A 19,529-nucleotide genomic window follows, 5' to 3' on the forward strand; every position below is an offset into this window, starting at 1 on the left:
CGCGGTGTAGAAAGTGAACTTGGAAAACGCAAGAAAATTAATGTTTTTGTTACCTGCTAACACGCTTCAGTCGGCCAGCAGCAGACAAGATGGTCACGTGACGCGCGCTGCCGCGGTAGATGCTCCGCTCTCCTCCCCGGGTCACAACTTCTTCACCTCCACCTCCACCACCCAACACCCGGGGTTGGACTTGTATGTATAAATACATATTGTTACCTTGTTCCACTTATCGAAGATGAACACTGCGTCGTAACTCCTACAATTTGTGACGATAAAGCAGACTACTCTACATTTTCTGTGCTTACTGACAGTTGGATACTGCTGATGGCTGCGTCTAAATCAGCAATGACACATTTAAACTCAAGAGGAAACCTCTGAAATGGACAAATTACGTCAAACATGAGGGGGGGGAAAAAGAACGTTACATCAATATACATTTTATTTTTATTATTTACTCTTTTTTAAAGATTTAATAGCTTGTTTTTTTTCAGATGTTTATATCATACAATATCCTCAGGTTCAGTCATTTGTAAAAACATTCATGAGGCATGTATAAAAAAAAACAGGGCGTCACCAAGTAGACAGGTCGATCAACACACTTCCTCAGACATATACATAAAAATGTATGCAATTGTCCCTATGTATTTTTACACATACATACTGTATACACACTTATATATAAAATACACTTTAAAAGTGTTATTTGTTCAATTGAGGGTCCTAATTGGGGTTTGTCTTGTTTTTTTTTAACCTGTCATTATCATGAAAACCGTAGAAAAGGAAAACTATGATCGCCCATGGCAGTCTTTCACAGAAAGACTTGAGGAAGGCCAAAAAACGTAACTCAAGCCTTCCCTGCCTCTACCAAGCACAGAAAAGAGCAGAATCACTCACTCCTTGGTACAAAAAAAACAAGAGGACAAAAAGAAAGTTGTGCAACTGTAACAACTAATGTATGTGCCTGCAGCATTGAACTCCAGGGTCGAGTCCAAAATTCTCATTTAGTTCTGCTTGCATCCTTTCTGCCAATCAGTGAGCTATTGCCGATCTTCTCATTGGAGGAGCTCCAGAATTGTTAAGGGGGAGGTTCAGTTAAAGGCTCCTTTATCTATCAGTCATCATATTGGATGACACTTAACTCGCTACAGAAATCTTAGAGTATATTCTCTAGAAATGTGAGCGGAGGGCAAAAAGACAATGTATCCTTCATAAAGAAGCAGGTGTAAAGACCCCAGGCCAACTGAATAAAGGTGAAGGAGAAAGGGGAAAATAAATACAAAGGTCGTTAGAATATCAGCAGGGGTTTGCCTGTCAAATCACACAGTCAAAAAAAGTAAAATAAAAAATACGTATTTGTTGGGATTAATAGCAGAACAACACTGCATTTAGCATTCTTAATGTTCCTCCTTTACATCATCTCAGTGAGAAAAATATGAACACAAAGTCCCGTTTTGATTGGCTTCTTCGTTTTACTTCCGACAGGAGAAGAGAAGTTCTTTGTGATTGTTGCGGGACAGGACGGGCCATTCCAACCAGCGAGTATTCTCGATCAAACGTCAAACTGCACTCCAGTTTCAGTCCTTCAAAGTTTCTCATCCCTTCAGTCCTTCTTACTCTCTCCCTCCCGTTTCATGTTTTATTGCCGTCCAGTTCAGTGAAAGAACAAAAAGGAACTTTTGGGAGAAAAAGCTCCCACAGCTGTTTCACAAAGACACTGTCATTCATCACAGAGGAAGCAGCAGTTAACACTATCCTTACATACAAAACAAGCCAGCAAAAAGACCATAGCCTAATCCCTGCGTGTTGGATGTGAATGTCTTAAATGATGCTGAGAACACGTATTACTTTATTCTTTATGTTTCTCAAAACTCTGAGTTCTTTAGTGGCAGACTTTGCAGCTTTTGAGAAAATTACTAGTTAATAGTTTGTACATTTGATATTAAAAAAAAACAAACAAACTGAGTAGTTGAGGCGGTAGGAGCAAAGGAATAATCAGGGGAAAGGGATAGAGTGATGGTGGACACAAACATACACAACAACGATAGTCAAAGCCGTGATACGGGTGGGGGCAAGATCATGCTCCTGAGTCCACGTGTGAGCAAAACAGAGTGACAATTCAATGAGCAAGAGAGGATACCAAAGACGGTGATGTCAACGGACCAGAAGAGGCAGAAGGATGGAGGGACTGGTTCAGTAAAAATCTGGACGAGGATGTGGCGACAGAGTGATGGAGGAGACGGAGAGGCTAGCTCCACAGTCCTGCGTAGTTGCCGTGCAGGCCGGAACAGAGAGGGCCACCTGCTACAAACAGCTTGGTGCCGGAGTCATCATAGCAGTGGGTGTACACTGCGTTGGGGAAGGAATGAATGTCTGAGAAGTAACTCCTCCACGTCTCGTCGTGATTCTGAAAGCGGAGCACAAGAGTCGAAACAGCGGGAGAGAATAGAGTTATGCGAGTGATGTACAACTACAGTGCTTCAACATTTGTGTCAGGCCTACTCCAATTCCCCCCCCCCCAAAAAAAAAGAAAAGAAAAAGGAGTAGCATATTGAAAACAAGTAGAGAGGAGGGAAAATTGTGTACCAGCCAGCCTTTCCCTGTAGTGAGCTTGAGGATGCCATCTCCTGGGCACTTCCGGTAGCCCCCAGCTGGATTCAAAGGGTTCTCCAGGAATCTCTGGGCCCGGATGTCGTAGAAGAGAAGAGAACCTTGGCCGGTGCCCACTGTCACTATGTGCTCGTAGAAACTCACTGAACGGATCCCTGCACACACACACAAACACATAGATCGCCAAGGGTAAACATCAAGCCTCTCTTGTCCGTCTGTCTGAGATTCACCACTAAAAAACTGTGTTGTTGGCAAGTTTTACCATCTGCCCCACAGAGAGCCTTAACACATACTTCATACACAGAGAAATCACAGTATAGACATAGACACTATTACTTTCATAATACAGCTTAGGAAACAATTTATTTTAACCAAACATTTAGCCATCTTAAAGATCACACTCACCACTTCCTCTTTCCCTTGAATTAACAGACTTGATGCTGTGTGTTGGCTGCCGTGGATCCAGGAAGGAGACATGGGCCTGAGAACCCACGGCATACACCGACCAGTCCTGCCCATACGCCAGACACACATTCTCTTTGCAGTGAGGCAGCTTGGTGGACAGTATCTGGATGGAAAACACCAGACTGTTAAATGGGAACTGATTAGGGGGAACATGGAGGAAATTATGTTTCCATGCCATTTAGGAGAAGTCCACTGACAAAGTGCATTCAATAAGAAAAAATGTAAGAAATGATTGCTTGTCATCTGCAATAGTGCTGGGCGGTATACCGGTTCACACCAAATACCGGTGTATATTTTCGTTATGATAAAATTTGAATGAATTTTTAATATACCGCCACACTGGTGCACGGTGCGTCTGCAAGGCATGGTGAAGGTAAACAGTAGTGCTCTGGTGTTATGTTACAGTGAAAATAGATACGAAAGACATGGCAGTTCATGACTTGATCTGCGGATGTCAAGATGAGCAACTGGAAAGCCGCTGAGATCCGGGAGATGCGAGCGCCTCCTTGGTCTCTGTAGCTGTCAGCTTGTTGTTGTAGCGGCAAGCTACTAACGGTCGCTACTTTCAAATTAAAAGCCCCCCACTAAGCTTGCAGTTCTAACCTCCAATGGGGTGCAATGTAAATCTCCTATTGTGTAGACAAATTCAACCTGCTTCCTGTAAGCTGTCTGTTGCTTGAGGCAGCTAACGGAGGGGGCGAGGCGCTCTGCTGCACGCTTCCTTTAATAGTGGGGGTTTAACATCGGCATGTCTTTGACTGAAGAGGCGACAATATGGGCACCAGGTCTATAATGACGCATATGTTGTACGTGACTGTTCACGCCCTACTTAGTGCTTCAAATCACATCACATGTTTACGAATGAAATACAGTACATGTACAAATTAACCAACATTGTGGCCTCCCAAAACATGCAGAAAACATTTAGGCCTATACCTAATTTGTATTCCTGTTTGAAGCCTATAAAACACACACTTTGTTTTTAACTGTTACTAAAATCTGTTTCCCAACACTGCCAATAGAGCAAGAAAAGGTAGAATCATGTCAGAGTATCCCTTTTACTTTTGTTATACTCTAATATAATGCTGTCACCGTAAAAGAAATAAAAATACCATGATATCATTTTTAGGTCACCTCGCCCACCCCTACGTCAGTGATTCGTCTATATGCAGAGGAAATGCATTACACAATGATTACTACTCCAACTATATACATTTACCTTGCACAAGTTGTGCTCAGCTTTCCAGAGGTGGAAATAGCCGTCCAAGGACACAGCACCCAGTTCCTGGAAAAGGAACGACAAGGGAGGACAGAGGTTAACGACTGCAACTGAAGTGCATAAAGGCAGAGACAACAGGTACTGCCAATCAACTTTTTTCAAGAAGTAAACATATTGTCCTCCACATCAGTGTTTTTGATTCAAACTCTCTTCCCCTGTAGGCTTGAAAAGACAAAGAAAAAATGCTTCAAACCACTCATCTGTTGTCCTTCTGTATGATCATACACAGTGATCATAATTAAAAACCGTGTTATCCTGAAATCTGGCCCCTGGTATATTAAGACTTGCAGGAAATAAGTCACGGAGAACACAATCATGTGGCTTCCCCAACAGTTGTGTCAGGCTGAACCTTACTTTATGGTTGTTGTTGAAGGCCAGAGCCCGGACTTTGCAGTTGTATGGGTTGGTGTACTCCTTCGGGATGTCCTTGAGGGCACGATGGGAGATGTGGGCGTAGGAGGGTACTGACTCCTCATTCTGACTGCGCTCTGCCTGGCTCATTACCTCCTCGGTCACCTCCCACAGGCCCATGGAGCCGTCTCTGGACCCTGGGAATTGTAACGTGAGACGTATCGAGATTACAGGTCATTTCTACTGCCTGCATACAAACGTGGAAATTTAACATTGTCAGGATTGTCATTGGGTTATTTAGAGCTCACTGACTCAGAAACCGAAAGAAGTAGAGTTCGTTCATACAACTAAGCTATAATAGACAACTCACCAGACACCGCCATGTTGTCGCTGATCCATGCTATGGAGAAGATCCAGTCATTGTGACCATCCTGAAAAACAAATGGCTAATATTTAAAACCCAAACCAGCTCTTCTTACATATTCTGCGGCTTGAACTCCTAAACAACTAGTACTTAACAGTGACTGGTAATATTAAAAAAATATTAGTATAAAATAAATTCAAATATATTACTATACTATAATAATCAGCAACAAAAAATAAGCCAATTTATGAGTTATGACTTGAGGCTTTCTTACAACAACATGTACAGCTGACTGTAGTCGGCGTATCTTTAATCAGGCCTGCTTTGCTTTGATCGGTCGCCAGTATTCCACCCAAGTAACACAACCTATTTGAATCACTGAACAGACTGATGTGGGCAGCAATTAAGAGATGTGGAAGCGGGCTACAGTTCAGGCTGATGGCAATCGATCGTCATCACTTTGTTGTTGTTTAAAATGTTGAACAAGTAAAACTTTTTTGGAAATAAACCGAAAAGACTTGGAATCAAAACTTCCAAGCACTCACCTACACACGACCATACAATTATTGACAATAACTTTTGACAAAAACTTGTGTGGGGCTTTCTCTCTTGGCCTAACACTGTCATCTCTAGAGTCCATATGGTGACGATAACCATCATGAACCAATGAAAATCACACTCACAAACCGACCAAAGATGCCAACCCAAACCACTTACATCTCCAACACAAACAGGGTCCAGTGTGGGCAGCTGGTAGATGGCCAGGCTGTTGGGGTTGTCTCCTCCGGTGGCTAGCAGCGTTCTGGAGGGGTTGAGTTCGATAGCGTGGATCCCGCAGCCTTGCTGGTCCATCCGGGAACGAGAGCCAGTGGTGGAGTGGTAATGCCGCCCTGCCACCACTGCACCACCCACAACCCCAGAGCCACCACTGCCACACTCCCTGTCCTTCAGCATGGGAATGCGCGTTATCTGCCCCGTCAGGACATCGGCTACAAAAAGCTGCAGGTAATGGAAGGAAAGAAATCCAGTTATCCTATCAGGTTCAGGAATTAAAACACAGACAAATCCTGAGTTGGAATTATACAGATGGGTGTTTGTGGGAAGGTCCTGTGATCTGATTAAAACACCAAGACTGAATATATTCACCACATGGAACCACTGAAGAGACAAAATCACTGGAAATTAGCTCAATGTAGGAATTTTGTTATTTAATGGACACATGCTGGCACAGGATACAAACCACCTACTATTACAGATTTCCTTGGAGAAACCCTGCTGACAAAATAATTTGACAGATTCAGCTCTGTTCCTTTCATTCTACTCATTCTAAGATCAGTCTTTAGGCAGCATGCAACCTGGTTTGTAGTGTTTACAGCTGAAATAATCCAACATCTGCCTGTCTGTGTTTCTACATTATTTGAGAGCGTGTTATCTTTACTGATTAAGTGATAGTGTTGTCAGATTAACAACAACAACTGGTGGAAATATGTGGTAATGTCCAAATAATTGATACAGGTTAGTGACAACATGACATCTCACCGTGTTGCACTTGGTCCCACACACCACCTGCCTGTGGTTGAGCCATTGTGAAGCGAACACCTTGTTGAGCCTGCCCAGAGAGAACTCCCTCTCCTTGAGGATGCCAGGGAGCCTGCCGGCTGCAAAACCCCGCAGGCTCCGCTGGAGCCGCAACTCATGCTGCTGTTGAGGCCTGAACTCCCGCCCCCGGAGTGCACACACCACTGAGCGCCGACTGCACCACCACTGCTGGTCATGACGTGATGAACAAGAAACACGGCTCCGCTTGTGTGGTGCCTGACACCAGCCCAGCTGAAGAAAGAATAGTGAAACAAAGTCAAGCACTTTTCTGTGGGGAAAGCACCTGACTTTTTCCAGATGTCAACACTGTTTCAGAGACAAACAACAATTGTGTTTTACACACAATTTTGAAGAAGTAAGCCAACATCAATATAATTCATGTTTTACATTTTAAAAAATTAATAAGTCTTTAATGAATATAATCCAATTGCATCTTGTCATCTTCTTTTTCTTTGCTTTCTTGATCTCTATTTGAATATTTGAAAATAGTGTTTACTTATCTCTGTAACTTGCTAATACAGAATTAAAAGCTTTAGCGGATCATGGAGTATTACAGCAAAACCACACCGTCGCTGTCACTTTATCAGGCTGGGTCAATACAGGACGAGTGCAAACAAAGGCACTGAATTTGATACAACATCTCGCTCAGGTGGCCTAGTATCGTTGGCTGTCTGTAATGGAGGTACACACCACGCCTATTGTTAGTCAGTAGACCTCATAGGACCTATCCAGCCCTAATGAAGTCAGTCAGCATGATCACTGCCCTGTCAGGACAGGAGCACAACAAGATATCTATCATATACACATAAATATATGCTAAAGAGGCTGAGGCTCTTGGTTGTCCATCAATACATCCAACACTAAGGACACAATGGTATAGGCTAATACACCTTTTAAGTTCAAGAATTACAGTACGTCAAAAAAATAGACTACTATTGTCATCTGGGCATCACTTTTAATCAAAACGACAACACAGAGACAAGCAGCATAGCTACTCTTGTGATCAAGACAAAAAGCCTTTACATTTATTTTTGTTCTTACTGTTTTGATTGTTCACTCAAAACACCAGAAGCATCTCAAGTTTACTTTGCAATGAAATTACAAACACAATTTTTGATTATAAATTGCCTTGGCCCAACTATTCATACCTCACATAAGTGGTGTTACTGGCGTATTTCTATTCCCTTGACCTTAAAGTAATTTGGGTTGCAATCTGCTGTCTTTTGGTAATTTTTAGTAGATTTTTTAATACTGTTGACTGACGTGAGTTATCAACAGATTACATACATTAAATGGGTTTGCTACTAACAGTATGTTTATTTATATTGGTGAAAGATGGTGGCCACATATGGTCAAGACATGCCTTGGCAGTGTTGGCAAACAAACCAGTAAAAGCAGATCATAAACTTAAACTAGTGATGATGTCAACCAGTTTAAGTCAACAGCTGGGCTCTAGGCTGATTGCATAGGAAAGATGTTCGTGCTGATGAGAAATGTTGACTGTCAGTTCAGCAGAGGTCAATTCCATTCTCTTGGACGAGCCCATCTACAGTTAGTTTACATGTAAGTCAGCTAGCTAACTGATTGTTAACGTTTCAGCTAATGTTACCGTTAGCTACAGAGCTAGCTAAAGCTATACCTAATCATTCGGTACGACTAGGCAGAGTCAGTTTTAAGGGATGATTAAATCTGTCTGCTGCTGTTCAGGATGGTGACTAGAGGTTGACATGTAACGACCCCAAACGAAAAGGGGACTGAATGTAATCTGCCTACAAAAAGATTAGTTAGTAGTGGGTAAAATTAAATAAAAGCCTATATACGACGATGTAGCTAGCATTTTAGCTAACGTTAACCTAGCTGTCGTGTTGACAACGGACTGCCGTTGGCTAACGCCATGCTAATACAAGCAGGTACTAAGTTTCAAACAGAAACACAACGTCTTGTCGTTTGAACAAGACCACATTTGTAATGTATTGTCCATGTAGCACTACGTAGGTAAACTGGTGGTTAATCTGTGAAAATGCCATGAAAATTTGGCCTCCGGCAGTTTTATCAGCCAAATCCGGCTAGCCCAGTGTCAAATAGCATGCTAGCATAACTCACTAGCTAGCTAATAAGGATCCGTACCGGGTTTCCGCCTACCTGTTGTTGGTCCTTGGGCTCTCCTGCCTTCCTTTTCCTGCTAACTGTTTTTCTCGCCATAATCTGAAACACACAGTTCCCTCACCCACATGGAGGGTAAAAGTGACGCTGGACACTGGATCATATAATGGCGATATGCTATTTTGTTCCTTGGCCCTCGCTGGCAGCGTCCGACGAGGAGGAAGGGCGATCACATACGGGAGAGGTTGGTTAGTCACTGATTAAGATTGTCGCTAAATTACTATCGCAGGTTCCCAAATAATACTTTATCTCGAGCCGTGCTACCTATTCAGTTTCGACAGAGTCGCTACCCACTGCCAGAGGGCTCACACTGTCTTTTTCCCTGCCAAGTCGCGTCAGCAACGGCGAAAGCATTGAGCAGCGCGCAGCCGCACTCAAATTAAACATCAACAAAAACAAGGTCGTACGTGAACGCAAGCGTCATGCGTGCTCGTGCACGCCACCTACGTAAGACCATTGATCAGATGGGTCTAATCTCTGATTGAAGAATGTCGTGTTTCAGTGGGTTAATTGTAAAAATAATTCGAATAATAATTGTACTACAAATATTGTTGAGTCTCACACATCTAATAATAGTAAGGTCTAAGGTTTAGAATAGAATTTCTGGCAATATAAAATCAAATCGTAAGCTGTCAAGTCTGTGCTCTCTTTAAAATCTAATTGTATCATACATTTTCTATTCAATAATTATCTTATTGGGCTGTGCTATTTCTTTTACAAACCCCGATATGCTCACAATTGTTACTATAAAGATAAAGACTTCTTGGTGGACGTCTGGTGGCCACCTGCACAAGACATCTTTTATCATATCATATCTTTTAAGGTCTCATTTTACATCTGTGTTAGAAAATCATAAATTTAAAATCATCTGATTGGCTCACTGGATCCTTCTGAAAATGGCCATAATTTGCATGCGCATACAGACATGGTTAATATGGCCATCTAACATTACACAGGTGACTGAGCACTATTAAGGACTTTGTACCAAACAACAACTTCCAAACAATCTTATGTTTATTAACCCTGGTGAGCTCAAGCAGACCAAATATGGCCTCTATTCTGATGCATAATCGTCTCTTTTTCTGCTGACTAGGCCACACAGTTGGATGTTTCCAGCTGCCGCTGACAATACCTGGATGGACAATCGTCTGTATTGTTGCTTGTCGACTGAATAGAGAGAATAAAAGTGCAATTGCAATGGAAGAGAGACAACAAGGAGCAGGTGAGCCGTCCCCACCCGCTTCGCGTTCACACTAAGCTCAGGAAGCGACACCATTAAGGATCAACAGTCTCACCACTGAAAAGATGTGCACATTTAATCGTGTGGATTTTTCCAAATAATTCCAGAGGAAATCGAAAAATGTTGCAAATCACATTTCAGGAGCATGGGAAAGAAAACTCACCTCACCCACCTTTTATTATACCATTAAGATATTTCACTGTTCATTAGATTCATTAGCGCCCCAATTATGCAGTGACTGATAAACCCTTGGACCTGATGATACCCTTGATAACGAGGATCTAGCTGCATGTCGTGCCCATACAGCTTGCAAATTGTAACAGAAATGGGAGAAGGCATTGATGGAGGAGGCCCAGAACCTGCTATACTGTATTCACTCCAGCGTATGAGGCTGTCAGAGGAGTGGATGTCATCTGGCATCATGTGCGATTGAGGAAACCACACTTGGTTTATGTAAGGCGACCATAATACCACTTATGTGTTTGTAAAGCAAGTGTGCTATTCTTCTTTGTCACAGTAAATCAAGACGGAAGGCAATTAAAACTGGGTGAAAACACATGCTTGTTGATCATGTAAACCACACTTCAGATAGAAGCCTGGCTTAAACAAGGATAATACACGTAACATCACACATTGTAAGTGTCGTGTCGTTAGCTTGCCCAAGGCACTGCCCTAACCAAAGAGTGAACATGGACTGGAGGACAGATTCACGATGACGTGCCACTTGAACACTCACTGGGATGTGCTCATCCCTCCGGTGTGAGTGGTACTGTATAATCTTGGTTGCCAATATCTTTCATTAAACAAGTAAAATTACATTTGTTTTGGCAATAAACTTCACTACAATGTATTTATTGGTCAAAACCAGAAGTTGTTCTGAAATAGACTGGTGGTTATGAAGTTTCTTTCTGCATTTGTGGAACATAGGACAAAGTACTGGACCTGCCCCAAGCCAAGTGCCAGTTCTCCCAGTCACATTTTTCTAATTTTAAGCCCTTAATCTGTCACCATGCCTCTCACAATCCCCACCAGAACCACAGAGCCCAAGGTTATGGAAATGTCTGCCATCCTTGCCCTCAGTACAATTGAGCAGCTTTATAAACATACTGTATGTAGCATTGGAACTCAGGAGGTCCATTAACACAAACTATAAAAATAAAGGATCCAGATCATATTTTAAACAATTACACCCAATGAATGTATGGAAAATGCTTTTGACATGTGGCGACTAACATGCGTTTTTAAACTCTCCATTTAAGACTGTGGGGATGCCAACAAAAACATTTTCAAGATGAAAACTCAATTCGTATTACTACAAACCAAAGTCACGATTGATTCGATTTTTGTGATATGGAGTCCAATAACAGAGAACAAATGATAGAAATCAATAAAATTAAACCTTTAAAACCAAATTTTCAGGAGGTTTGAAGACCGTCTCTTAACTCCCAACAATTACTTGAGGCTCAAAGTGCCAGTCAACAGTCACACAATATGAAATTTCTCTATTGCACTATGATGTGGCTGTAAAAACAACCCACCCTTACATTTTTTTTTTTCAAACCACTCACTCTTTTCCAGTCTGCAAAAAGAAAGTCCATGACATTTAAAAGTGTGAGTTAACATATCTTACATTATCATATCAAACTCTTAAATCTTAAATGAAAGTGTCAGTGTACTATTTTAAATATGTTGATAATTATGAAATGTGTGCCTGTGCAGTATGTGACACATCAGTGTCAGTGGGTTTTGGGGACATTTCTTATTATTTCCTACAGAGAAACTTTCCACATGTCTCCCCACTCCTTGAACAGGCCATTCCAGTGCAGGTCAAAGAGCTTACTGGGGCAGTAGCATCTCCTTAAGTTCTGAGTGAGTTATGATGACTAGTGATCTATTATGCAGTTCCTATAACAGAAAGCAAAGAAATGGAATCTTCAAATTGACATGAAAAAGTGCCAAAAGAAACAGAAAACAAAAATGAATGCATGAAAGAATAAAGTAGAACAGATCTAGGTGCAGGGCACCAGAGCAGAGAGGGCACTTCTTGAGAGTCAGTTATCTGTCTGCCGTCTGGGCCTTTTTTTTCCCCCCTCTTTTCTTTAAAATTTTAGTTTGCTGAGTTTGAAGAGAGCCTCTTCAAGGCCCTGATCCCCTCCACCATGTACTAGGTCTGCACTGAACAGTGGAAGATGGCAGCTTAGTTGTTTAAGGGTTTCAGGAGTTCAAACTGGGCTTTCTGTCAGAGCCTGGGATCAGCTCCACATTCGGTCCCGTGGCTTCACCTGCAGTCAGATAAACACTTCCAAGTGGAAGCAAATCAGAATGGCATCAAAACAGCCACAGCCCAATTTCTTCCAGTTTCTCCTCTCTAGCTCAGACTTTCTCCCCATTCTTTAATACCCTAGAAGTACCACATCCTGGAACCTAACCCCAGGATTTCTTAGAAAAAAACACCACCATGAAGTATGGCTACACTTTGACCCCCTCCACTCTAGGCACACAGTCTTTAAGAAGTGCTGAGACACAATACGTTTTAGCACAGAGAGAAATACAACTGTCTCCCAGCTGTCCCTTCCACAGCCAAGGCGAGGGCAGGGCATGGTGCGATAGGGTAGGCAGAAGGAAAAGGGCTGTGTTGGGTAGTAGCGGGAGGCAAGCCCCGGGCAGGGCTTTGGTTGGCTGGTTAGCTCGGCTCAGCTTGCTGCAGCCCGAGCCATCAGGTCCTCTAAAGCCTTGTCCTGATCATTGTTGTGGACCAGCAGCACCTCTTTGATGGCATCCCGCTCAAATCCCATCTCGCCAAATCTTGACATTAGCTCAAGGAACTGCAAGGCCTGGGAATGAGAAAAAAAGCAAACTATAGATTATATAGTTTATAATACAATCTAGAGACTTTGGCTAAAGTATTAAAAGGGTAATGTGGAGGTTTGCTCACATTACAAAGACAAAACACTGTTTTCTGATTTGACACAAGACAGTGCATGTTGTTAAGTTACAGTTACCTGTACTAATTGTACAAACCTTTTCCTCGGAACACTGGTACATCTCTAAACATTCCTCCACTGCACTTGCATCGAAGCCCCGCTCACATAGACGCCCATGGACAAAAAGATAGTCCAGTACCTTAGACAAACAATAAGTACATGTTCGTTATGTGTCTGCTTTGAAAAATCACATTCTTATTAAGGCTTAAAATAAAAATGAAAGACATAATGACGGTTTGTTTTTGAGTAAACAATAACGCATTATAATGAGGATTGAAATCAATTACTGTTAATGTTCTGTAGGGTTCATTGTGTATTCTGTAGGGCTGTATGTGCCTTACATGTGCCCAATGTTTTATCATTATTCAATATCAGCTGGCCAATTAAATATTCTATGCCATCTCCATTGGACCTGTTATGTTTAGCTTTTAATCCCACATCTACTGCTATAGTTAGTATAATCCTGGGACAATGGTTGGATAGGTTATATTGTTTAGTTTTAGCTACACAGATCCCAAACACGCATCTATTGCCATTACTTTAGAGACAACAGACAGTGTGATTTAACAACTTTATTTCATTTCAATTAATTTTTTTTTATATATACAGTTGCACAGCATTGACCCTTCACTGAACACAAATACACAACCAAACAAACAAGCATGTCTGACAGTAAATATGCTAGGTATCCAGATTTCTGCGAATTGGGGTGAGAGGGAGTCGCACCTGCTCCACGTTCTGCCCTTGTCTCTGCATGGCTCGTAGGACACCCTCATAAGAGTAGCCCATGCCCACAAGGGTTTCCACACATTGGCGCTCGCTGGGGGTCATGCTGAGCAGGGCGCCACCACATGGCAGACCAGCAGGTCCTGACCCTGTGTTGGCCTAGTGGAAAAACAAGAGTGGATGTCAGTGAGGTTCCTTTCATTTCTATTTAACCATCGCAGGCTCATCTGCCATTCTGTAACCCATACAAACATTACAATCAAGTATATAAATCAGTGTGTAATCTCACCAGTTTGGGCGCACCGCCCTTGTTGTGGCTGGATGGCTCAGGGGCAACAATAACTTGGCTCGTGGGTATGGTCGATGGGCTGCCATTGGGTAGGCTCTGTCGGGGGGCCGGGATGGGTGCAGGGAGTGGGCTGTACCTCACTGGGTCTGGGTCTCCAGAATCAGAGAGCTTAGGAAAAGTGAGAGAGCGAATGTTACAGGGTCGATCATCTGTTTCAAACCCTGTTCTCCCAGGATGCCCGACTCTGTCCATGTCCAGCAAGGCAACCAACCCATTGGGTTTATGGGCGAAGCCAGGTTTGGCTGTGAGGCTGGTGTTGGTGCTAGGAGGGGATGGGCTGTTTCCACGAGACCCCTGGGAGACCTCTGGTGGGGATACAGACGGAGGAGGTAGAGGTTGGGGCTGGCTCTGCAGGATGTTCCTGAGCTCCTCCTTATCGTCCAAAGTTTTGAGCTCCAGCTTGTCAAAGGGGTCCTCTTCCCGCTCAAAGTCAGCTAGATTGAGACTGTGCAGCTGGGGAGTGCTTGGCTGGGTTTTCCTAGGGCCAAGGCTCGGGGCAGGCAGTGGAGTTAGGATGGCGTTATGGCTCAGCCCTGCAAGGACAGGGTTCAGCGCTGGTGGAAGAAGGTCTTGGTCCTCTGCAGCAGACCGGGGTTTCTTCCCTCCACCACCATCAATGTCCTGGGCCTGTGCCAAAGACTCCTTGATCTCTGCCTCCTGCTTGGCTGCCGCTTCTTCTGCTCTGGCTTCTGCTGCTCTGGCCTCAGCCAGTTCAACCCCCCAGCGCACGCTACGCCTCTCCAGAGAAAAGTCATACTGTTGCGGCAGTAGTAGGAGGAAGAAGAGGAATGATGGGCAAGGAGGGCACATAGAGTAACAGAGAAAACAAGAATAATTATGATTATAAGAGACACATGATGTTACAACTTAAGTTGAACAGATTTAACATAGGATGATATTGTACCACATGCATTTAATCAACTCAAAATTTGAGGTTGCTGCAACTTGCAAACAATAAAGATACTCTATTTCTTTTTGAACAGGAATGCTTAACACCTGGAAATCTACTGAAATAATATCTAGCTGTTAACTGTCACCCCATTGACAGCATGTGCTGGACCACACCTCTCAATCTAAAAGGTAAGCATAACGAGTCTTCCATGTCCATGACCAAAGACATGATGTTGACACAGCAGGACCGATAATGATCAGCGCCATAATGTCGTAGGTTACCACAGTTAAGCCCTGCTGTGAGGATGCTGGAGAGGTACATATAAGTGCAGCATTCATCGGGTAGTAACAGTCCTGTACCTGTGTTTCCACCAGCAAAGAGCTGCAGTCTGGCGGACAGAAACCAACAGGGAGCCCCACTTTAGCTGGGCAGCGGAATTTTTCATTAATCTTGAAGGGAACTTCATCAAGGTAGCTGATGGGTCCTGTGTACAAAAAATAATTTAAAAAAATAAATAAATACATAGCAAGAATACATAAGAAATAAACACTGACTCTACCGGCACCAGCAGACATTGAACCTAAACTTACCTTAAAAACAAATAGTACATGTAATAATCCTGAGCCATCTCAGTCCAAACATCATCAATCATATGAAGAATACATCTTACTGTCACACTATAGCGAGAGCATATATCAGTGGGTGAGAGTATAACCATGATCCACACTCCAATCCAGTAAGTGGCAGTAATGCAGTTTAAAAAAACGTATTCCACCCACCATTAAACAACAAAAGCAGAAGACGCATTAAAACAAGACAATGAGGAGATTGGATCAGTTCCCTGCGATGGAGATGGTGGCTGACAATACAATATGGTGAGTTCAAATGAGACGTTAAAGCTACAGGAAATGTCCACTTCTTCCAAATTTGCTGTTTGGGAAATCTCTGGAGAGCTAGTGGACAAGGACAGTGTTGCTGTTGTTTGACAGTTTTGTGTGAGTGGAAACACAAGCAAACACAAATTAGATGGCATCAAGCAGATGAGTCAGTTACTGGAGCGAGGCCAACAACTTATCCTTACTGTTTTTTAAGCAGCCTTTAGATGTGAAATCACACAGGGCCAAAGACATTACCGAGGCAATTGGCATTAATGTCACATTTAAATGTTTTTATCAAGAGGCCTGCCTTGAAATAAGACCTATGTGAGTGTATTAGTGATGAGAGAATATTCTAAAAATACTGAAAAATTGAAACATTTTGGTTCTGAATGTCTGAAACCTTCTAATTTTCCATGATACCAATACACCTATACCAGCTTGAGTGCAGCACGTCGCTCTCTCTTCTCTCCGGGAGTGAGTTGACATACGCTACATATCGCTGCACTGTCCAGATAGGCCGAAGTTTATGCATTTGGGATTTTTTGTTGCTTTTTTTCCTGCTGTACAGAACTCATACCAAAACCGTGTTCACAAATGAGAGGTATGAACTGAACCGTGACTGTTTACTCTTGCACCACTTCCCCTGACTCAAAACAGCAGTGAAGACAAACAGTGGAGGAAAGTTTTAAAAACAGGATCTCACCATTGTTGTATACATCTGCTCCAGACTTCCTCGCAGCCATTTAGAGACTCTGAAAATACATGAGCACACCAGTTGAATTAGCGAGCAGCAGGAGGGCCCTGGTTTATTAACTGAGTTGAAAAATAAACACCATTGGTCAATGTTTTTTACAAACACATTACTATGGGTACAACAGTGTGAAAACAGGCCAATGTGGATTTCCCCAGCCCTTCTTCCACCTGCTTTCAGTCATGATGTTTTGTTTGACAGAATAGTTCGTGAATGATAATTACAGTTCAGAAATTGCTCCTACAGAACGGTTTTAATCAAAGAATGAGAGCAATGACACATGGTACATGTGGTAGTGCCAAATGTCAATTTCCTCTATTCAAATTCAAAATCTTCATTATTATCGGATTTGTACATTCTGTTGCTCTGCATCTGAACTGACATAATCCTGTTATTTGGTCATGCCACGCAACAATGCCTGACATTTCAACACAGTGAAGCCTCTGTCTTCACATCCACTGACACAGAACTTTGATCTGTGTGTTTTCTCAGACCAACATTCAGTGGAAAAAGTGGTAAATGTGATCCACTTACACAGCTGAAGGAGCAGATTTGTTCAAAAAAAGTACTTTGAGCTTCTATTGGCCAAATCTAAAATAAACACTGAATCAAATGTGGTATGATAGTTTGCAGGTAGTGTTGAAAATCAACACCCAGTTCTACAGCTTGCTGCATCTTTCAGCTCTTTACTTGTGAGTGCTTGATCATTTGATTAAATTACAATGTTAGCAAACCATCATTTGGATAAAGCCAGCCATTTCCACAGCACAAACTCACACAGGACAATTGTACGCAATCCATCCAGCACAATATTATATTCAGACAGAGAGTAATCTTGAACATCTGTCAGGAGTTGGACCAAACTAGTCCTCCAAAGTAAGGCTGACTGATATTATCGGCCAATATTGGCTTATCTCAGATAGATCAGTATCAGCATATATGCCGCCCGGCAATTTTGCATAATGCAGAAAAAGATGCTTGGGGTATAATTGTTAAATTTCCAGCCTGGTTATTTGTTTTAGCGCACTGATGTCCTTATGGGCAATAAAATGTAATGTTTGACTGTAAAATATCCTGCCCTCCTTACACATACATATATCTATAATATTTATGTTGGTATTGGCCCAAAAATCCAGTATTGCTCAGGCTCTAATCAAAGACAAGCCATTACTGGTCATATTACTGCAGCAGCATGACCGCTTTCCTCTATGTATAGCAGACACGTTGGCAGACAACAGGTTATTTGCACATTAGCAAATGACAGTCAAATAGTATAATGCTTTATGCTCTGTTTAGGTGAGTTCATTTGCAGATAAACAGTAAGTTTTAAATTGCTTGACAGCTTTAATTTTGCTTTAAATCATTGAAACATGAATGTAGTCATAAATTAATTCATAACAGATTAACAATTAAATCACTAATTTCCAGTAACCTCTACTTACATTTAGTAATAACGTAACCATGAGAGGCAAATGTGTCTCCACTGATTATCATAGTCCAGTCTAACACAGTATATGAAGGCAGTGTTATAAGTCAGTCTCTGCTGGGACAATTGCTTCCTTAAGTGCCTCGTGTATAATCACTGGCCAGAAAAAGACCCAGATTCCCCATGAAAGTAATGACTGTGATCAGACACACACACACGGAGCTATACAGTATAAGATCTATCATTTCAAACACATATGTGTAAATGTGCAACGTATGATGGCGTTTCTTGTACTACCTTAGGAGCTGTACGCGCCCATTAGCATCACTTTTGAGTTTAGTCAAAACACTTTACTCTAGAATATAACGTTATGCTCTGACTTAACTCTGACTGTGAAAATCATGTTAACAATGGGACACACATGACTAGGAAGTGTCTCGTGATCAGGCATCTATCTGCTTTCTTTCAGCTATTGATCTAGTAGTTAGCATATAGTTAGCAGCTATTTAGAGATAATATCATGTCACTGTGTTCCGTAGCTATTTCTAACACTTAGCTAGTCCTCACGGTTTGAGCACATTAAGTCACGTCCGTGTTAATTGCAGACAACAGCGACAACCACAAAAGAAAAGGGCAACTCGGTGAGGTAATTTGTCGGCTAATTTATGAGCAGTGAACTTCTTACATCTCAAAAAGATAACGAAACAACTGCTGTTACTGTAGTTCATCACATTTTCAGGCAAGCGCCCGTTCAAATGGCAAATCCAAGGCTCCGAACTGTTATGTTTGTATCTCGTAATCATGCTAGCTACGCACTGAAGTGCGGCATATTCAATAGCTGCTGTAACTTAAGTTATATCTGCGTTAATTAGCAACAAGCTAAGCTATTACTATTTGTGGACACTCCTAGCTCAGTGCGCTAGCAGTGTTCATAAAGTGACAGTTTTGCTAAGAAGTCAAAGTCGGATGTGGCATTGGTTCGTGTAAGCCGCATATTAAGGTCGAATAAATGAATTAGCTGACAATAATCACGACTCGCTGACTAATGTTGTTTGCGGAAAAGCTACCGTACATGCTAATACGCTTAGTTAGCTTAGCTAGTGGCCTGGCAGTAACGTTATGTGGCTGAAAAGGATAGACCGCTCTCTGTTCTGCCACCGCCCCTGAAACAAACCTGAGCCCTCACATGGACACACACTCCTCTCACCTGTATCTGCTCCGTCTTTTCCTTTCAAAATCCAAACGACGTCTTGTCGAGGTGGCACTCAAATATAAACTAGTCTCCGAATGAGTTTTATTTATGACATCTCTTTCCTGCTTCAGCGTGGGACGCCATCTTGATTTGTCAAGCTCCCTTCCACTGGTTCCTGTCTGACGTCACTCACCTACGTGACGTCAGAGCATCACAAAACTACATCCAGCTGCGCGCTCCGACGGTGTTTGCATACTGATACA

The 19,529-nt window shown here is 42.4% G+C and overlaps 2 protein-coding genes and 1 long non-coding RNA gene across 3 annotated transcripts; 1 reads left to right on the plus strand and 2 right to left on the minus strand.

The window, feature by feature from the left end:
• Positions 1–1,610: 1,610 nt before the first annotated feature.
• Positions 1,611–9,220, minus strand: dcaf12 (DDB1 and CUL4 associated factor 12). Its single transcript, XM_037101106.1, has 9 exons — positions 8,808–9,220; positions 6,606–6,896; positions 5,784–6,065; positions 5,073–5,133; positions 4,706–4,899; positions 4,292–4,357; positions 3,013–3,175; positions 2,584–2,762; positions 1,611–2,404 (listed from the first exon to the last, which is right to left on the minus strand). The coding sequence occupies exons 1-9, from the start codon at positions 8,865–8,867 to the stop codon at positions 2,246–2,248; spliced, it is 1,455 nt and encodes a 484-aa protein (XP_036957001.1). The 5' UTR covers positions 8,868–9,220; the 3' UTR covers positions 1,611–2,245.
• Positions 6,906–11,120, plus strand: LOC119021103. Its single transcript, XR_005075477.1, has 2 exons — positions 6,906–8,228; positions 9,922–11,120. It is a non-coding gene; the product is annotated as an uncharacterized LOC119021103 (long non-coding RNA).
• Positions 10,188–19,511, minus strand: ubap1 (ubiquitin associated protein 1). Its single transcript, XM_037101107.1, has 7 exons — positions 19,282–19,511; positions 16,601–16,649; positions 15,379–15,503; positions 14,068–14,883; positions 13,779–13,937; positions 13,090–13,191; positions 10,188–12,902 (listed from the first exon to the last, which is right to left on the minus strand). Exons 2-7 carry the CDS (start codon positions 16,638–16,640, stop codon positions 12,762–12,764), a joined length of 1,383 nt encoding a protein of 460 aa, XP_036957002.1. The 5' UTR covers positions 16,641–16,649; positions 19,282–19,511; the 3' UTR covers positions 10,188–12,761.
• Positions 19,512–19,529: the final 18 nt, after the last annotated feature.

The sequence above is a fragment of the Acanthopagrus latus genome, chromosome 6, assembly GCF_904848185.1.
Source record: "Acanthopagrus latus isolate v.2019 chromosome 6, fAcaLat1.1, whole genome shotgun sequence".
Taxonomy (NCBI): Eukaryota; Metazoa; Chordata; class Actinopteri; order Spariformes; family Sparidae; genus Acanthopagrus; species Acanthopagrus latus.

Coding starts and splice junctions, on each gene's coding strand:
- ubap1 (XM_037101107.1), bottom strand. CDS start 16,640: ATGGCTGCGAGGAAGTCTGGAGCAGATGTATACAACAATG. Junction 15,504..16,600: donor AGCAGATGTATACAACAATG/GTGAGATCCTGT, acceptor TTTTGTACACAG/GACCCATCAGCTACCTTGAT. Junction 13,938..14,067: donor AGGGCGGTGCGCCCAAACTG/GTGAGATTACAC, acceptor TTTTTCCACTAG/GCCAACACAGGGTCAGGACC.
- dcaf12 (XM_037101106.1), bottom strand. CDS start 8,867: ATGGCGAGAAAAACAGTTAGCAGGAAAAGGAAGGCAGGAGAGCCCAAG. Junction 5,134..5,783: donor ACCCTGTTTGTGTTGGAGAT/GTAAGTGGTTTG, acceptor TTTGTTTTTCAG/GATGGTCACAATGACTGGAT. Junction 2,763..3,012: donor TTCAAGGGAAAGAGGAAGTG/GTGAGTGTGATC, acceptor GTGTGTGTGCAG/GGATCCGTTCAGTGAGTTTC.